Consider the following 17672-nt stretch of genomic DNA (forward strand, 5'->3'; position numbering starts at 1 on the left):
TTTTTATCTTGAATAAATTCAATGTAGTCATCTCTAGGAGCTGTATATGAATACAGATAGTTTAAAAAGTTATTTGGATATTTACTTATCCATAACTCGAAACATATTTTAAAACATACAAAACTCCCGTTTAAAATGTTTTTTTTTTCTTTTATAAGAGAAAACAAGATCACTACTTTGCAGCAAAATAGAGATAAGTGGTATATCTCAGTTGCTTTGAGGGAAACAGGACAATCTTGATAGAGCTTTATCTACTTTATCTAAGGATTAGCAATGGACTTGATAATATTTAACACTGCAAGTGAATTTTTTTTTTTTTTTGCAAACTTTTCTACTACAACATTCAAGAGACTGGTGAAAACTTTGAAAAACTGTTCTTACCTCTCACTTTTCTATCATTAGCTAAGATTTTTAAAAGTTTAGGAAAGCGAAGCTATTTAACTATAGACCAAAAGGTATACTCTTAAAATACTTCAGCTGTCTCTTGAAGAAAAAATAGGAAAGACCACTTCTTTATAGAATACCTTTGACTACTACCTTATTTTCCACTTAAACGACTTTTCCCTACTCCCTATTTGAGAAAACTTTTTTTTCCCCAGAGATTTCCAAAGAAACGAGTATGTGCACATGCAATCTGACCTTCAATTTCTGGACCTTTAACAAAGCTCTCTCCTTACCCTACAGCCCTTCCTCATTCTCCAAAAAACCCATGCTGCACCTGCCGAGAGAGTCTCGCCTGTCTCCTCGGAGGACGCAAGGGGTCGCCCCTTTCCCAGGATTGCATCAGCAAACCCCAGGCGCAAATGCAGACTGAAGTGCGAGGAGCAAGGAGCATCGTCTGCTAGGGGAGCTCTCTCCCAGCCCCACCCCCACAGAACAATCGGAATTTCAACCCAATTCCACCCACTCCCTCTCTCATCCCGGCTACACAAGAGGGCGCCTTTGACTTGGCCTTGAGACTATTAAGGCGGGTCGAAGCAGTTCGACTTTGGACTCTGAAAATCCTCTCGAGTCCCCAGCCTAGAGGTGCGCCTTTCCCCTCTGCTCCCAGAAGACTTGGGGCAGCATCAGCCGGCAGCTTCCCGCACCGCTGTTCTTGCTGGGGGAAATGGAAACGAATCGATGATCAGCTTTCTCTCCTGTGTCTTCCATCAGAAACAGGGGCCCCCAAACTGCAATCACAGACAACTCTAACACTAACACTTTAGGACCCTGACCCTCTCCAGCAACTGTGTGGCTCTTGGACCAGGAGTCTGTGGGGTGAAGAGGGGAGTGGGCCATAGGCGCCGGGTGGGTATCGGCTGGAAGAGCGATGCAGGGCAGGAGGCTGCTGCACTTGTGTCCAGCATCCCTCTCCCCACTGACCTGAGGTTCAGTTCCCCTCGCTGGACCCTGCGAAGAGAGAAGGTGGGGACAGCCAGGAACCAGAGCAAGGCTCGAACCCCAGGCTGCTTATTGTGTGAGGCAGCCGCAAGGCTAGAGTGAAAGGTTGGGTAGAAGAGGCAGAAAGAATACAACCATTCAGAGGTCAAGAATTATAAATCGGATGCCCTGACGTGTTTAGATTAGGCCCTCTTGCCCCCTGCTACGCGATCCTAGGCGTTGAAGCTGGGCGGGAGCCCCTGGCGCTTTGGCCCAGCTATGTTTTTTAAAAGCAATTTTCAGGTGAATCAAACCTTGTTTGCCCGAGGCGAGCGGCACAAAGGAAGCTTTCAGGGGACCCTCACGTCCAGGGACAGGGCACAGACAGCGGCGCAGAAGCGATTACTAAATCTGCATCTCACACAAGCCTGTGCTGTCCTCCGCGTTGTACCTGTGCTCTCCCAGAGTGACTTCGCGGGCCAGCGCTCGGAGCCTGCTCTGCTTGCGGGACCAGGTGCCGCCAAGTGTCATTGGATCCCGGGTAGCAGAGGGCCAAAGTAGCCAAGGCAATAGTATCGCTTTCTGTGCCCTGGGAAGGTTTCTCCCGCGCAGTCCCCACCAGCAAGCGCGCCCCACGCTGGAGCCAGGGTCGCCCCCTCTCCCGCTCTATTTGTGAAGCGACTCCCCCAGCGCGGGTACAGAAGCCAGGGTGGCCAGCCCGCGGGGCTACCTGGGAGCAGGGAGCGGTGCTTTTCTCGCGTCTGTCTTCACATTTCTGGAACACGCCACCTTGAAACAGACCGACCCTGGTTGAGGGTGCCCTGGGGTTGCCTGTTTCATCCCAGCCAGGGCACTGTCTTAAGAAGCCTTCACAAGCCAACCTTCCAACTGGAGTCAGGATAAAGGGCAGCGAGGAGGAGAGCCTGAGTCTTTAGGGGAACCCCACCCTCAGTATGTCTGCCTCAGGGGACTCACTTGAAGGGGCCTGAGACGGTAAAAGCGCTCACGCGTAACAGGCAACATTGTAACTGGAAACCCGGCACCTCCGGCTCCCAGCGGCGGGTTCGCAGCCCTCACACCCCCCGGAGTGGGACGGCGAGCGGCTCCGCCAGCGCGCAGGCACGCGAACCCCGGGGGCCCCGCGTACCCTGCTGTTCCGCTCGTGGCTGGGGGCAGCGGCTGCGCAGGCGCTCGCCGGCTCTTCCCGAGTGGCGGGAGAGCTCTTCGCGACCCGAGCGCCGGGAGGACCCAACAAGGTCTCCCCACGCGAGGCGGCGACGCAAGGTGAGACCGCGCCGCTGCCGCGCCTACCCCAGCGATAACTCAGTGGTTAGGGGTATCCTGCTGGCCGGGCGTCTGGGATGCCTGGGGCTCCGAGACCCCCGTCCAGGTCTCAGAAGGAGAGCATAAATCCCCAGAGCTAGTCTAATGAAGGACCGAACTTTCCAGAGAACCTGAAGTTATGAGGAGACGGGGGGACACATCAGCGTCTGGTCCGCGGGACTCTGGCACCCATGAGGATACGGGGGAAGAGAGGGGCGCGGAGAGGAAGGCGTGAAAGACTCAGTCAACACCAGAGCCTAAACTGTTACCTCCTCTCGGAGGCGTGGGGAGCTGGGCGGGAGGACCGCTGCCGCTGGGAGCCGACTCACTACAGGCAAAGCGACCCGACAGGTGAACGCGGCGGGAGGGAGCAAACGCGTAAAAAACCCTGCACTTACTTCTTCGCTGGCGCCTTCCCCGGGAGGCGTTTTGGCTGCCGATGTATTCCATAAAGTTCAAAATGATAAAAAACCAAGAAATCAGTCGCAAGTGCATAGTAACCCAGTAATGTTTCCCTTCTTTTTCTCCTTTTTTCTTTTGATTGTTAATTAATATTGAATGTTTTAGAAATATACGTAGGTGTTAGGCGTATAGAGAGAGCAAGAGAAAAACCCAAGCAGCGGACAACTTCTCCACTCAGATCCGATAGCGTGCTGGGATGGCAAACGAAGCGGGTCGGATGGTCAGGGAAATCAATTATTGTACTTTCAAATTGTCCGAGCCCTGAGCTCCGGCAGGGTAGCTGTCAATGCCGCAAGTGAGGGTTTCAGCAGCAGCCAGCGGCCTCGCCAGGGCGGCCGCAGGTAGCATGGTGCGCGGCGGCGGCGGCCGCGGGCGGGATCCAGGCGGGCGGTGGCGACGGCGGCGGCCCCTTGGGCTTAGAGGTTGCGGCGGCTGCGGCGGCAGCGGAGGGGGCCCCGGGAGCGGAGGGGAGCGGGCGCCGTCGGCACTGCGGCCATGGCCAAGGGGCGGCGGAGAGACCCCGAGCTGCTTCTGCTGTTCACGAGCAGGAGTCGCTCCAGTGGTGGAGGGAGGGAGGGAGGGAGGGAGGGACGGGGCGAGGGAGGGGGAGGGGGTAGCTGCGGGGGGCGGGGGAGCTCGGGGGCGGGGAAGGAAACTGCTGGAGCAACAACCCTGAGCGACCTCAATAACTTTCAATTTCAAGAGAGAAAGAGGGAGCTGGAAAAGTACAGGCGTTGCGATTTGGCAGAGGGACGGGAAGAGGCGCCTAAGGGGTCCCGGGTCTGCGGCGGAGCATCTCTGGACACTGCGAAGAAGGCGGGAGAACAGGAGCCGGGGGGTGGGGTGGGGGGAGGAGGGAGGGAGGCAATGCTTGCCCAGAAGAGTTCCTCAGAAGGGTAGCTCTCGCGGGGAGAGGTGGGAGCGCTCCCACTGGGAGTGTTGAGGTCGAAGGTCCAGCGGGCGCGAGACCCCTCCCCACCTCCTTGTCCGGCAGTCTCAGCCTCCGCACGCTGGATGCACTCGGCTCCCGGGGGCTGCGCGTCCTCGGTCCCTCGCGCTTCCACTCCCAGCGCTGGCGCGCAAACACTGGCCCCAAGGCAGCTCGCTCCTCGCCCCCTTGGCAGAAGGCTGGAGAGTTTCTGGCTGTGGACACCTTCCTAGTTTCCTTGACCCCTTATACTGTTGCTTTCCCCCTTTTCTTTCTTTTTTTCCAATAAAAGTAGCTACAGTTTGTCGCCGGGCGGGTGGTCCGGACGAAGTTCAGTGGGCGCTGGTGGTCAACTCGGCAGCCGGTTATCTGCCCTAAGGAGGCTGGACTCAGAAGAGGTGTGTGCGCTCAGGACAGTACTTTTGGATATTCAGTTGTGCTGCGACTTTCTTCCAAACCGAGTCTTTGCTGAGGCTCTGGAAGATTCCTCCTCCCCCCAGTTCCCTCCACAGTCAGCTTGCCCGCGCTCGGGCGCAGCTCTCTCTCACTCTCTCTCTCAATCTTCTCCAGAAGATCTGTTGTGCAATTTGGTTTCTCATCTGGAGGACTGGGAACGTTTGGAAAGATTTCCCTCGGTCCTGGGGGAGAGAGAGAGGGTCCACTACTGCCTTCTGTCCCCAGGGCAGGTAGGGGTCCGTGACAGCGGAACAGAAGGTTCATAGGCCCACCCAAGGGTGGGAAAGTCGAGGGCCGGCACTCCTGAGCGGTGTACACTGGGGCTGTTATTAGTCAGTGGTAAGCTTCACACCCCTCTTTCCAGTAGCACAAGTCTAAGAGCTTCCAGCAGTTACTGGAGAAATATTTAGTTGGAAGTCACAAGCTCCCCAAATGATTTGAATGTAAATCTGTCCTATGTGTTGTGTTTAACAGACTGTCTCAAGGACTTTGTAGCATTACAGTTTTACACAACCCCAAACTTCTAAGATGTCACTTTGAAAAAGTCCCTAATTCAAAGACACTTTGCTAATTCTTATGCTCAAATAATTTAAGTTTAGAAAATGGGCTAAATAAAGCATTGCAGGAAAACAAGTAAGGTTTGTGCTTCTCTCTCTTGCATCCATTTGTCATCCCTATTACTGGATTGCCTTCCATTTGTATGTTGATAAATGAGAGGAGGGGAAAAAAGGTTATTGCTTCTATCCATCCCATTTTATAGGCTTGCAAAGCTTCAAGCTGTTGTGTGTCTGTGAAGACGTAGATGGGGGTAGTTGTTATACAGCTCAGAAGTGAGGTTGAGGAGATGAAATGACCTGGAAGCAAAAGAAAAGGAACATGAAATAGGCATTCTTCTAAAGTGTTAAAAATTAGAATCTGAGAGACTAGCCTTTCCATGAATCCTTGATTAAATATTGTTTATTAGTTTGCATACATGTATTGGAATTTTGAAGGTAGGAATAGTTTTTTTGTTTTTTTTTTTTAAGATTTTATATTATGGGGAAGACAACAATCCATCAAGCTTATGATTTGGGGCTTATTTAAAAATTCCCATTTGCAACATGTCTCTTTCTGTGGTGGAAATGTATTTTCCGTGCATCACACACACACACCCTTCCTGTATCTGTTGCATAATGTCCAGTTGCAAATGACTGAGTTTATTACTTTGAACCAGAAAACTTGCAGATAACAGGACAATTCCAATAATGATTATCCAAAAAAGAAGCTACTCTATTTTTCTGTGCCCGTCTCAGTCAGCTTTGCTTTCCTTCTTACTTAATACCTCAGATCCTGAATATCTGCACCATAAAACGTGGGGGATTTAAAGGCTGTGGGAGGCTCCCTTTGAAAAGGACTCCAGAGAAGGCCTTTCTAATCCGAGATACTTGAGCCGGATGGGATGAGATTGCAAAAGGGGATGTAAAAAAAGCAATTTGGTGAACAAGTTCAGGGAAATAAACACGAAGAAAGACATTTACTTTTCACTGTGTGTCGTGCAGACATATGTTAGTTTGGATGAGAACAGGAATGGCCGTGTAAATAAATAAACAAACACAGTGAGAAGCTGCAGTTCTTGGGCCATCCCAGAAAAGAAGTACTAGATGCAGTGGGCAGGAAAGTCTCATCAAGGAGTAAGTGCTGCTTGGAGGAAACATAAGGAAAACATTAAATAAACAGCCAGGGTATTCTTTCTCTCTTGACGCTGTGCTTTAGAATAACTTTTTCCTGATCCATGTTACCAGACTATTAAATGTGTGCTTACTTGCTTGGCTGAGTCTTATGTCCCCTCAACTACCCTAGCAGCTTATGGAAAGGTTGCCATGGCCTATTTTGTGCAACATAGTACCTTTTCTTCTCTTTTCTTTCTTTCTTTCTTTTTTTTTTTTTTTTTAATTAAGAAAACAACACTCACAGAAGCCTGTGGCTGCCAATGGATTCCAGGGCCCAGGCCTAAAGCTCAGTATAGAAGTCAACATTTGCTTGCTATTTTCCCTCCAGAAAACATTAAAGCCCCAGGGAATTTAGATAACCAGGAGTTTAAGAGAGCTGGGCCAGGAGAATAGAATAGTTTTGGACAAAGATAGAGGATTAAACACATCCAGACTGGTTACTGCAACTTCTCATCTCTCCTTTTCTGCTTCCCACACCAGGCAGTGACAACAGTAACAAGTTATTTTTGTCCCTTGCAACAGTGGCACTTTAAGGAAAGAAAATGATTGTCATATTGTTGAATCCATACTGCAAATATGTGAAAGGGGGTGTGCTCCAGAAAGAGAGAGCAAGCCCCATAGTTTGGAATGGGACATAACTAGCAGTGATGAGAGATGTTTGGCAGAGTTCGGGCTGACATCAGTCATTATACCACAGAGCTAACATGCAGATCCTGAAAATGCTCAGCTCTCCAGTTACTCAGATCTGGAGGCATCTGAGTGAGTAAGTCGAGCAGGGTACTGCGGGCGGGGTCTGTGTAACTGATGCAGCTAGAAGTCATCCCTGAAATAGGGAACAGACAGGAGCCTTTAAAAGTCATTAAAATGAGTAGATGAAGGAAACTTCTATTTTTAGAGAGAGAAATAAAGGAGATATAATTATTATAACCATTTAAAAATGATTTACTGGTTATATAGCATTAAGAAAATGAGAAAATCAAGACCCATGATTAATGACTTTCTGTCAACAAGAAAGAATGTTCTTCCTCCCAGATGAAGTTATGGGACACTTGTAAAATTGTGGTGAGCACTGTCTGGTGTGCCTATTTTTAAAATTTCCTCTCTTTCACAAATCAGTTCCTTGCGGGGCTCATTTAAAAAGTGAATATCCAGTTGTACCTAACATAAATAATTCACTACCTCAGAAAATTTTGTTTGATTATAGAGCTTAGATATAAAGAGGCTGTGTGTCGTGGTAAGAAGGAGACTAGAAATCTTGGGATCAAGGTGTGTCCTTGTTCTCAGTTTGATGTGTATTTCAGGTTTCTTTATCTGAAAAATGAGGGAATTCAACTAAATCATTTCTAAAGCCCCTTTTAGCTCAGAAAATAATGGCAATATATCCAAAAAAGAAAGACAGACTTGTAATTGCAAATGTCAAAGCTATTTCTAGTTTTGTGACATCACAGCTTTCACTTAACGGAATTGTGTTTAACTGAATAGGTCCAGATTTAGAAATCTGCCTGCAAACTCGTTGATTTTCTGGAAATGCCTAGACTCTTACAAGAATCCTAGATGATGCTGGCCTAGCAAAATAGATCCGGGACTAGTTTAATCTATTTAGATGTCTCTAGACCTGGGGACAAGGAGGACAAATTTTAAATCTCGGATTCTGGACAGATGCCCAGAGAGATTAGGGAAAAGGAGCTTTTGCACCTATGGAGATTAGACTCACTCTCCCTTTGTTTTTACGAATCATAGATGAGGAAAGAACATGGATTTCACTGAGTGCGGACTGTCCTTTTTATTCTGTGTTACTCCTTTCTTTTCCCTACTCCTATCTTTGGATGACGACTGATATCTGTGTCTTTTGTCCCAGGAGACTCTTCAGAAAGTCAGCAGTGAAGCTTGAGTGGCTGAGGTCACAGCTTTCTGTTGAGGGATTACTACCAAAGCCATGCAAGTCCTACAAGATGTCGTGGGCAAGGCTACATGAGGGATAGTTTTGATGAGCAAATTTTTTGCAGTTGCTCTATCAGGTGTTATCTTGAAATAGCCTCAAAACACATTGTTTCATAGATAAAACCACGTAAGCCAGAAAGATAAAGTCACTGGCCTAAATTTATATAGAAACTATTCTAGTTGTTTTATATTATATTTATGTTAAATCTGGTAATATTTTATATGACCCAAACATCTATTTTCTCTGCCCTCCCTGACTTTCAGGATGTTGATTTCTATGGACTAATCACCAGAGCTTTCTTACTCTGGTTCCTGTTTGAGTTCAGTCAGTGGGGGCACCAGCAGGAGATCGGAGCATGGGAGGAAGGAGTGATTCTGCTCCCTCCTTGCTTCGGCCTCCTTCTGGAAGTGGCTGCATCCCTAGGGGTGGCCAGAGCTCTGTCAAGCAGCCTCTTTTCTATGGCTCTGGCTCTCAACCAGTTTTCAGTAACACCGTTTACTCTCCCTGCCTCTTTACCTAGGAGTGGGAATGGCTAGTTCCTGGGGGGCCTTAACATCTCCTATTGCTTCACTTCACTTTGTGCTAACTATAAATAGCCCTTTTGTAAAAGTACCTTCCAAAAGTTCTTGTGGGGTCCCTAAGTGACACATAAGTGTCAGAGCTGGGACTTGAAACCAGATTGTCTGATTTAAAGCTAGTGCTTTCTCTACCATGTCACCTGGCCTTTCCAGAAGCATGCACTCAGATTAAAACTGAGTTGGGTGAAGGGGAGAGAATCAGGAAAGACTGCAGGCTTACAAGCCAGGAAGTCTTCTCAAGTACAGAAGCAGGCACACAGTGGCCCTCAGAGAAAGGTCGTGGGCTCAACCAGAGTGAAAAACTGGAATCAGAATGGCAAGGAGCAAAGCAAAGTTTGTGTTCAAAATCATAGCCAGGTATCAGAAACCAGGTGATGAGCAGGAAGAGAAGGAGCAAGGCAGTCAGGATACAGCAGCAGCAAAGGATAATATTGGTTTTAAGACTGATGTGTATAAGTCACTTTTTATTTACTTGTTTTTCCTGCTAGGTTTAAAACCAGTCTTGCACAATCCATAAGGGAGCAAGGGAACTTTATTGGAAAGGGTAGGGAAGGGTGGCAGCTGAGGTAAATCAGTCATCCATTCATCCCACAGATGTATGTTGATGGCGCCTACTATGAGTGACTTCAGGCGAGACAAAGAAGCAGGGGTTTATGCACAACCTTTACGACAGGAACATGGAAAGGATGACTTTATAGGTTGTATAGGTGCTCGTGCTAAAAACAATGTTATGGTTCATGACAGAAATAAAATGGCACGTAGATGCACGTAAGGGCCTGTTCCACAGCAAGCTTTAAGGAAACGTCTTATCAGAGAAGCTCTATTAAAAAAGCAAACCAAGCCGAACCAAACCAAAACAAAAACAACTTCTCTCCATCTGGATATTTACCTACCAGTCATGGTTTACGTATGTTACTGCTGATGCATTTGGGTAGCTACTTTTGGTCAGCTCGTGACCCCTTATTTCAGCATTCACTGAGCATGTGGCAAACACCATGCTAGGCTCTAGAAACACAAAACCATGAAGACTAGAGTCTTGCCCTCAAGTGGCACACCCTCAGTGAGGGAGACAGCCACATAAGCCATTAAAGCTTCCAGGAGACACACGCTGGTGATAAGGGCTGGGGGTCTGCTGTGGGAAGAGGAAAGGGGAACAATGCTTTAGGGAAGGGTCGGGGTCGATAAACTTTGCATCCAAGATGTGCAGCATTTAAAGGACTAATGGTGAGTCTTAATGCAGATAAGGAAGGATTCCTTCTCTTGCTTAGACTGGCCCTAACTCAGAGGTGGAAGGATAAGCTGTTCTCCTATCTCATTTTGTGAAGGTCGGTGGTCAAGGTTGGCTGCCTGCTTGCTGGGGAGGTAGCCATACTCCTGGAGTGGTATCAGGCCTCCTCCTCCTCCAGCAATTCAGCGTGGCTCCATACTGACTATGTGGGAGTGTTGTTAATGGCTGATACCTATGTGGGGGCCTTTGTAGGTTAATGATTTGACCGGTTTACTGTAGCTACACTGTGGGTGGATGAATTCCTCTTCTGTGAGAAAAGTGACATTTCATTCCTCCAGTTTCTTACAGGTGTTTGAGTATATTTAGAGTAACCAGCGAAGAAAGGAAGGTCCGCCCTCAAAGGTGTCTGGCTGCTCTCATTCTCCTGCCCACTGCCAAGCTCCCCTCTTCTCCACACAATCCTCCTTCTCTTCCCCTATGTAAATCTTTCTTTCTAGAAACATATTTTGACTTTACATTGGCCTTTGGGGAAAGCCTCAGAGGTAGGGAATTTCAAGCCAGTACGAGGAATAGAAAAGTTTTGGCTTGGTGGTGGTTCTGACAGTTGGAGGCTGGCCTGCCTTTGACTTTTTCCAGTTTGCAGGTGGTATTCTATATTTATAGGTCTTAGTGAGAAGTCGTCTGCAAGACGGTGGAGGGAAAGAAAAGATTTTCCTCCCAGGGAGCTTGCTTTTGTTACATATTTCTGTATAACAAACCACCCCTAAACTCAGTGGTTTAAAATGTCAACTACATATGGCTTCCCATAATTTTGTGGGTTGACTGGGTCTCCTGCTGGTCTCCCTCATATACTCGTATGCCTCACTCATGTGCTATATTCAGCTTTCAGCTCACTGGGCCTGGGCTCAACCGAGACAGCAGAGAAGTTAGGCCTCTCTTCCTGGGTAATTTTTCATCCTCTGAAAAGCTCATGAAGCACTCTGGATTCTAGATGCGTGAAACGGGAAGCTGTAAGGCCCTCTGGAAGTCCTCCAGTGTCATTTCCACTACCTTCTGTAGGTCAAGGTTTACCCAGTGGACTCCCTCTTTTGATATGAGGAGCTACAAAGCATTGTTGGCTGATTTTAATCCATTGCAGAGCTAAGGAACTGTTATTGGCCTCTGTCTAAAGTCAAGCTTTTGAACCCTTTGGGGGGTCAGAAACTGACACTGAGTTGAAACAGGAAAGCAAAACTGAGGTTTACCATGTACTCAGTCTGTAAAGGGTATTCTGGTTCTGGTTTGGTTCTTGCTGTGGACTGAGTTTAAATTCTAGACTTGAAGCCTCAGAATATCAAACCAGTACAAAGTTCCAGGACACTTTGGGGACAAATTTAAGTCCATAAGTAGAGAGCTATTATTGTTTGGAACTCACGGAGAAAAAATGTTGGGGCTTTCTAGTCTTAGGGGAAGTCATAAGGCTTTCCCTTAGAGAGAGGTAACTTCAGCCTGTTATTTTCCTTCTGTTCTCTCTTGTCTCAAGGTTAAGATAAGCATTACTTAAGATTTGTGACTACAACATAGAGGGCTCCTCATTAAAAAGGGCCACTCTGTACATGCCTTGTTCCTGGGAGGCCTTCCTTTTGCCTACTAAGATGGAGAGAAGGACTTATCATTTTAGTGCATAAAAACACTAAGGAATATAATCAGGTGAACCACTCTCTTATTAAATTCCATAATTCTAAGAGTTAATAGATACAACCATTTTGTCCTACCAAATAGATTTACCTTCAGCATTTCGGAAAGAAGGCAAGTAAACTAATGGATTTACTCCCTCAGTGTTCATTGATTCTCTGACTTTCTTAACAATGGCTCATTGATTTTGCATGACTTTGTGGTGAATTTTCACTGTTTGTAGTCATAAGAATTAATACGTTTTGGGGGTAACATTGTAAATTGTGTAAAATGTGGTGTATTTCATGTTTTTATTAAAGATGCACAATACAACAGTTAGAAATTCAAGGCCAGCTTGGCTTCCAATAGATAAATAATAACTTGATGATGTGTCCCCCAAATCATTATATTTATATGTATAACTTGCTTTACTTTTATCTCTATGTGTGTATGTGACTGTATTTTTTTCATCTGCCTATTCTCATTGCTGAAATTGTTCACATCATTGTTATACTACTTGAACTCATCATAGTTAAAAATTTATTTTAAATTTAGATACCCCCAAGAAAGTTAAGAATGAGTAAATTATTTTAATTAGATTTTTTTTTTCCTTAACAGACCTCTAACTCGTAGCAAAGGGAGAATGTCCAAACTCTCAAGGGCATTATGAAATGTGAGTATGTGAGAGAATTGTATCCAATCAGTGACTATGGGGAGTACAAAAGTAAGGGCAGAAACAGAAGCTGCAAGAAAAAGCAGCAGCAGAAAGGGAGGTGTGACTGTTTCAAGAATGAACTGAATTTTCTATGGATGACTTGATGAAGCATTAATAAAAATTTAAATTAGGCAGCTTATTGCAACCCCCTTAACATAGGAGGAGATTCTGGCAGAGATTACACAATGGATTGTTCTGAAAATAATTTGAAATTCCCTGACATAGCTTTATCTGAAAGTGGGCATGTCCTATGACATAATAAAGAAGAAAAATTATCCAGAAAGTACACTGAAGATTGAAAGTAGATGAATATATACTCTTGAACACAAAAAAGTGAGGCAAAACGTATTATGCCATTTTTACTCTTTACCCATTTTCTTTTAAAAATTAATAGTTATCAAACTGAAGCTTGTTAGTGAGAAATGTATGAAAGATAAGACCTGATATGACTGACTGCTAAATGCTTCACCTGGGGAAACATCAATGACAGCATAGATATATCTAATTGTATATGAGGACTCATATTACGTTTTTCATAAAGACTCCCCCAGCTAATGAAAAACATTTTAATTTATTGCCCTGAAGTTTAATATTCTACATAGCTTAATTTGAAGATAACAGTTTTGAAAAAGCTTTAATCAGATGAATCTCTCATTCTCTGAAAGTTATATTTTCTACAGCTACTGTTGAATCAAGGCCACTTGTTATTTGTGGGTAAGGGCAGATGTCACCTAGACCACAGTTACATTGTTCTGCTTTGAGTCTCAATGTCCCCTTTCTTGGATCCCCAGTAATATTCATCTCACCATGGAATTTTTGAGAGACAAGAGATTTCTAAACTTTAAAACTTTCCTATATATTTATATACAAGCAAAGTTGGAGATTCAAATATAGAGTTTTACTGAAAGTCATAGTATCATCACTAAAGATTTCCTTGTCAAAAGGAAGAGGGTGTGGAGAGCCCTTCTGGAACTGGAGGAAAGGCAGTGGAAGAGAAGGACAGAGAAGCTGTAGTCTACTCTCCTCTTGAGAGGCATCCATTCATGTCCCTTTTCATATAGGAGGGGTAGAATTGTTACGGATCTCTAGGGCCTTGTGTAAAATGTCCGTAAGGAATTTATAATCAAAGGTCAGAGGATGAGCTAGAATGCCTGTCTATGCTCATGGGACTGAGTATAATAGTTCAAGGGCAGGGCTACCTGGGGACTGGAGACGTCTTGTACAGTACTCAGCTATGGGTTCAAAGTGACCAAAGTTGGTTTCCCTGTTAATGCCAGCCCAGGCATGGCTTCATGTGGTCACCTTGAGACTGTTCAGCAAATAGTCTGTCTTTGCTATGCTCTCTGGACACAGGTAGAAATTTCATATTCCTGTTCTACAAATTCCCTTTAAAATTAGGCATAGCATGTATAATTTGAAAGAAATGAGAGCAGAAGTGACACTGAGTCACTAAAAGCTGTAAAAGCCAGGGTCAGGTTTACCATACTCTCTTTCTAGTGTTGTAATGATCATGAAAGCACGTGACGAAATGAAGCCTTCATCAGACTAGGGCCCCATGGGACTACGGTGAACAGCCCTCTCTCACTGCCTACCCCCTGATGACTATGTTGGGCATATAGCATGAGGGAGAAACACAACTTTTTAGTTATTGTGCTACCGAGATTTCCCTTAAGTCAGATTCTGATTCCTTCGGTCAGCATAGGTCCTAGCATATGTAAATCAAGATACGTATGCAGAAGGGGAGTAAAAAAGAGAATGAAAGTAGACAATTTCCATCAAAATAGTAATAATGGATAATTTACAGGGTAAGAGTCAATAGGTTCTTACTCATAATGGGCAAGACTGACTGAAAGATAGTACAACAAAATCCCCTGGAATAAGATATTTTTGTTATTGCTGAATTAATTGGTATTTAAAAGTTAAATACAAGAATGAATTCTTTTATTTCATTACATCCATCATTCAAGAATGATTACTTTTAATATTAAGTTGAAATTTAAATATTTTAAAGAACTTGAAGGGTTAGGAAGTTAATCTAATTTTTCATACTTGGCATATGTTTCAGTCTGGCGCTACAGTTCCCTGCCTCTGAAGGGCACGTTATTGATGTGATTGTGGCACTTTGGAACACCTAGTCCTAATGGGCTTCAGGATGCTTTACATTCAGAGCTCTATGCTGTGATGGGAGCTGGAATACCACAGGGGAACCAGTTTGCCACTTGAACCTGAGATAAGAGAACATTTAAAGCATCCATGAGACACAAAATTCTGTACTGTTTTTAAGGACCTTCGGGGGAGGAATTTTCAACCTTCTTTGCAAGTTTTAAAAAATACAGAACAAATTTTATTTCCCTCTAACGCAAGGTATGCCAACATAAATTTTCTATACTGAATTGAAATTTCAAAAGCAAACTAGAATCTTTGTCTAGAAACTGGTAAAAATCTTCTGATTCTTAATGAAAGCTTTAGTTTAATTTCACTTGATAGATTCATGGGATTCTAGAACTGAAAGGACTCTTAGAGATTACCTAGTACATATTTTATTTTGTATATGAGGAAGCTGAGACCTGAAAGATTACACGACCTACCCAAGGTCATATTAGAAAGCTGAGACTACAGCCCAGTCCCTCTCATTACTAGGATATTTCTGACATCACTGTTTCATCACTCATGCTACTTTGGAAATCCATACCCTTTTGTTTCACATCAATGGCATCTGAGAACAGCACATTCATTCACTAGTTCCTTCTTTCATCCACTCACATTCATTCAACATTCTTTTACTGCCTTCTTTGGGCATTGTCCTTGATCCTCATTACCATTTACAAAGCATGAACTCTTCATACAGTTTAAACTAATTATGAATTTATCCATTTCCTTGGGTTCAACACTTTAATTCTGGTCCTTTTAATAATTCTTCATAGACTTTCATTTACTTGTATTTGCAAAGTCTAGGGTCAGGTGAATTCTGAATATAATAGAAGGAAGAGCTAGTATTTCTGTATTTACTTCTTAACCGAAGCCCATATTTGTTTTTATAATAGAGAATTCCAATATGAATTTGCTACGTGAGTGGCCTGATTTTCAATTTAATTGTACATAAGGAAAACAATTGTAACCTCTTCAATTAAAGGCAATGTGTTTATTCCATATATTACTCTATACTTGTACTGCTGAAGTTTATTCATTTATTTTCAAATTACTTTAATGTATAAAAATTACTTGGATCCTGCTTCCAGACTGCTGATTAGTGAGAATGTTGAATGTCCACCATGTGGGCAATAAGCATAAATTTATTAACTGTTGTGAGACTTACACCAAAGAAATGACGGACACAGATCTCTAGGAGCTCATACTTTAGTTATGAAGAAGACATAAAGAAATATATCAGCAATGAAAATGTTATGCTATATATACATCCTTATCCTTAGAAAAAGGTTACTCTTTACACTACAGAGAAGTCAGCAGAACTAGGTCAGTTCAGTGAAAATATCTATCTTTGAATACGTGGGTGTTAAACCAGATTTTGAAGCTAGTCTGATGAAGACACAGGGAAAGGGCAGCTGAGGTGTTGACGGTCTTACTGTTCAAAGGAAAGACTTAGGCTCAAACCTTCCCCTCTCTCCCTGGAGACTTATTGAAGGGCCCACTCTGTGCGTCTGCTCCTTCAGAACGTTCAGGTTCTGAAGGAGCGGATGCACAGGTGATTCCAGAGTCCACACAAGGCACCATAGAGTATGCTTTTGCATTCGCTGACCTAATTGTTCTTCCATCGAGGCAGGTTGGCAGGTTTTCTTCAATTTCTTCCTCTAGGCTATTAGTCTTACTCAGCACTGGAATCTAAAATATATAAGTAATGTGGGGGGGGGGGGGCGGGTAGCTGGAGAGGAAAAGGGAAGGCGGGTGGGGGAGTGCTAGCTCTAGCTCTGGCTCCGTTCCCAAACCTGTCAGTTTAACAGGCCTTGCTACTCACATGTGGTCCACAAAGCAGCACTCCAGAGATGACCTTCTTAGAAATGCAGAATCTCAGGCCCCACCCTGAACTGATCTACTGAGTCATTTCAACCATTTTCCTGGGTGATTTACGTGCACATTAAAGTTTGAGAAGGTGCTTAACAATATAATCACGTGAGAGAGTTTTTTAAAAGCACTGATGACTGGCCTCTATTTCAACACAGGTAAACCAGAATCACTGGCAACTGGGCATCTGTATGATTTAAACAATTCCCAGGAGGTTCTAGTCAGTGCCTCTATATCCTTTTACTGGATGACGAGAGGGAATAGACTCACAAAGCAGGGAGGTAACATGGAAAGTAGAGAATGTGGGATGAGATGTATGTTCCAAAATATCTGATAAGATCTAAGCAGGAGGTGAGAGGGGCTCAAATCAGCCTGCACCCCCTTATCTGTATCAACAGCCATTGCTGCATCCAGGTCAGTGAATGATTTTCAACAACTCTAAATCTCTTTGTTTGGGAAAGGGGTGGTGCTGAAAGGACACATTTCAGAGAAGATAACCATAGTATTTAGGGGAAGAGAGAGAGCAAACCAGAGTGGTTAACATGACTGAGAGTCTTACGGTTCATTATGAAGGAAACGAGTAGATATTCTTCAGGACCTTGGGAAACTGTCCTTTGGATTTCTTTTACTTAACACCCCGAACTGAGAATACTGATTTCAAGGACGTGTAGTCTTTTTGTTGGTAAATGTGACACAAAGGGCAACAACACATTTCTAATAACTACCGTGGATGACTCTTATTGCGTCTGTTCAGGCATCTTGACATAAAACACCAAATTGGACTGACAGATTAATTCTCCATAAAACTGTTAGTTATCATTCAAGACCTGGTCTTTAAGACTTTGCATTGATTTGTAGAATTATTGAGATTTTTATTTGTTGTATTTTGTAGTAGGAAAATATTGTCTATTTTAAATATCTACAGAGAGAAATGTGTGGAGTGCTCTGCTAGGTGCTACAGAATATTACAAAGTATTAGAAAGATACAATCCTTGCCTCTGAAGGGCTTAAAGTTTTTTGAGGGAGTGGGGTCAGAACTTCTATGCATAAAAATAAATAACAATGAAGCAGAGCACACACTGAAAGCCAAATGGGAGATTCAGATGTAAGTGCTAAAGAAGGGGGGAGTGCGGCTATGCCTGTGGGCACTGTGCTAAAAGGTGCCTCTGGGAACGAGAGACTTTTTCTCACTTACAGCTTTAACAATCGTTTAACTTCTCTTAATATTAGTTATTTGAATGCAAATACTTCCTGGATTTAAGTTTAAAGGTACTTCAGAGACACAATGAGTTATCT

The 17672-nt window shown here is 44.2% G+C and overlaps 1 protein-coding gene and 1 long non-coding RNA gene across 3 annotated transcripts in view; one reads left to right on the top strand and one right to left on the bottom strand.

Moving 5' to 3' along the window:
* The window catches only part of RSPO3 (R-spondin 3), a 75233-nt gene extending 71554 nt beyond the window's left edge, over positions 1–3679 (bottom strand). The window contains exon 1 of one of the 2 annotated variants that reach the window (XM_010965521.2): positions 3084–3679. In XM_010965521.2, coding sequence (XP_010963823.1) covers positions 3084–3180 — 97 coding nt within the window. In that variant the 5' untranslated portion in view covers positions 3181–3679. Of the gene's footprint in view, positions 1–2337; positions 2474–3083 lie in introns of those variants that run through there. The other variant, XM_074368401.1, reaches the window with a different exon arrangement.
* Positions 2519–17672, top strand: part of LOC123619784 (uncharacterized) — a 152215-nt gene continuing 137061 nt past the window's right edge. The window contains exons 1-2 of the long non-coding RNA XR_006728463.2: positions 2519–2646; positions 12260–12314. This is a non-coding gene — a long non-coding RNA (uncharacterized LOC123619784). The remainder of the gene's footprint in view (positions 2647–12259; positions 12315–17672) is intronic.

Source organism: Camelus bactrianus, chromosome 8 (genome assembly GCF_048773025.1).
Source record: "Camelus bactrianus isolate YW-2024 breed Bactrian camel chromosome 8, ASM4877302v1, whole genome shotgun sequence".
NCBI classification, from domain to species: Eukaryota; Metazoa; Chordata; class Mammalia; order Artiodactyla; family Camelidae; genus Camelus; species Camelus bactrianus.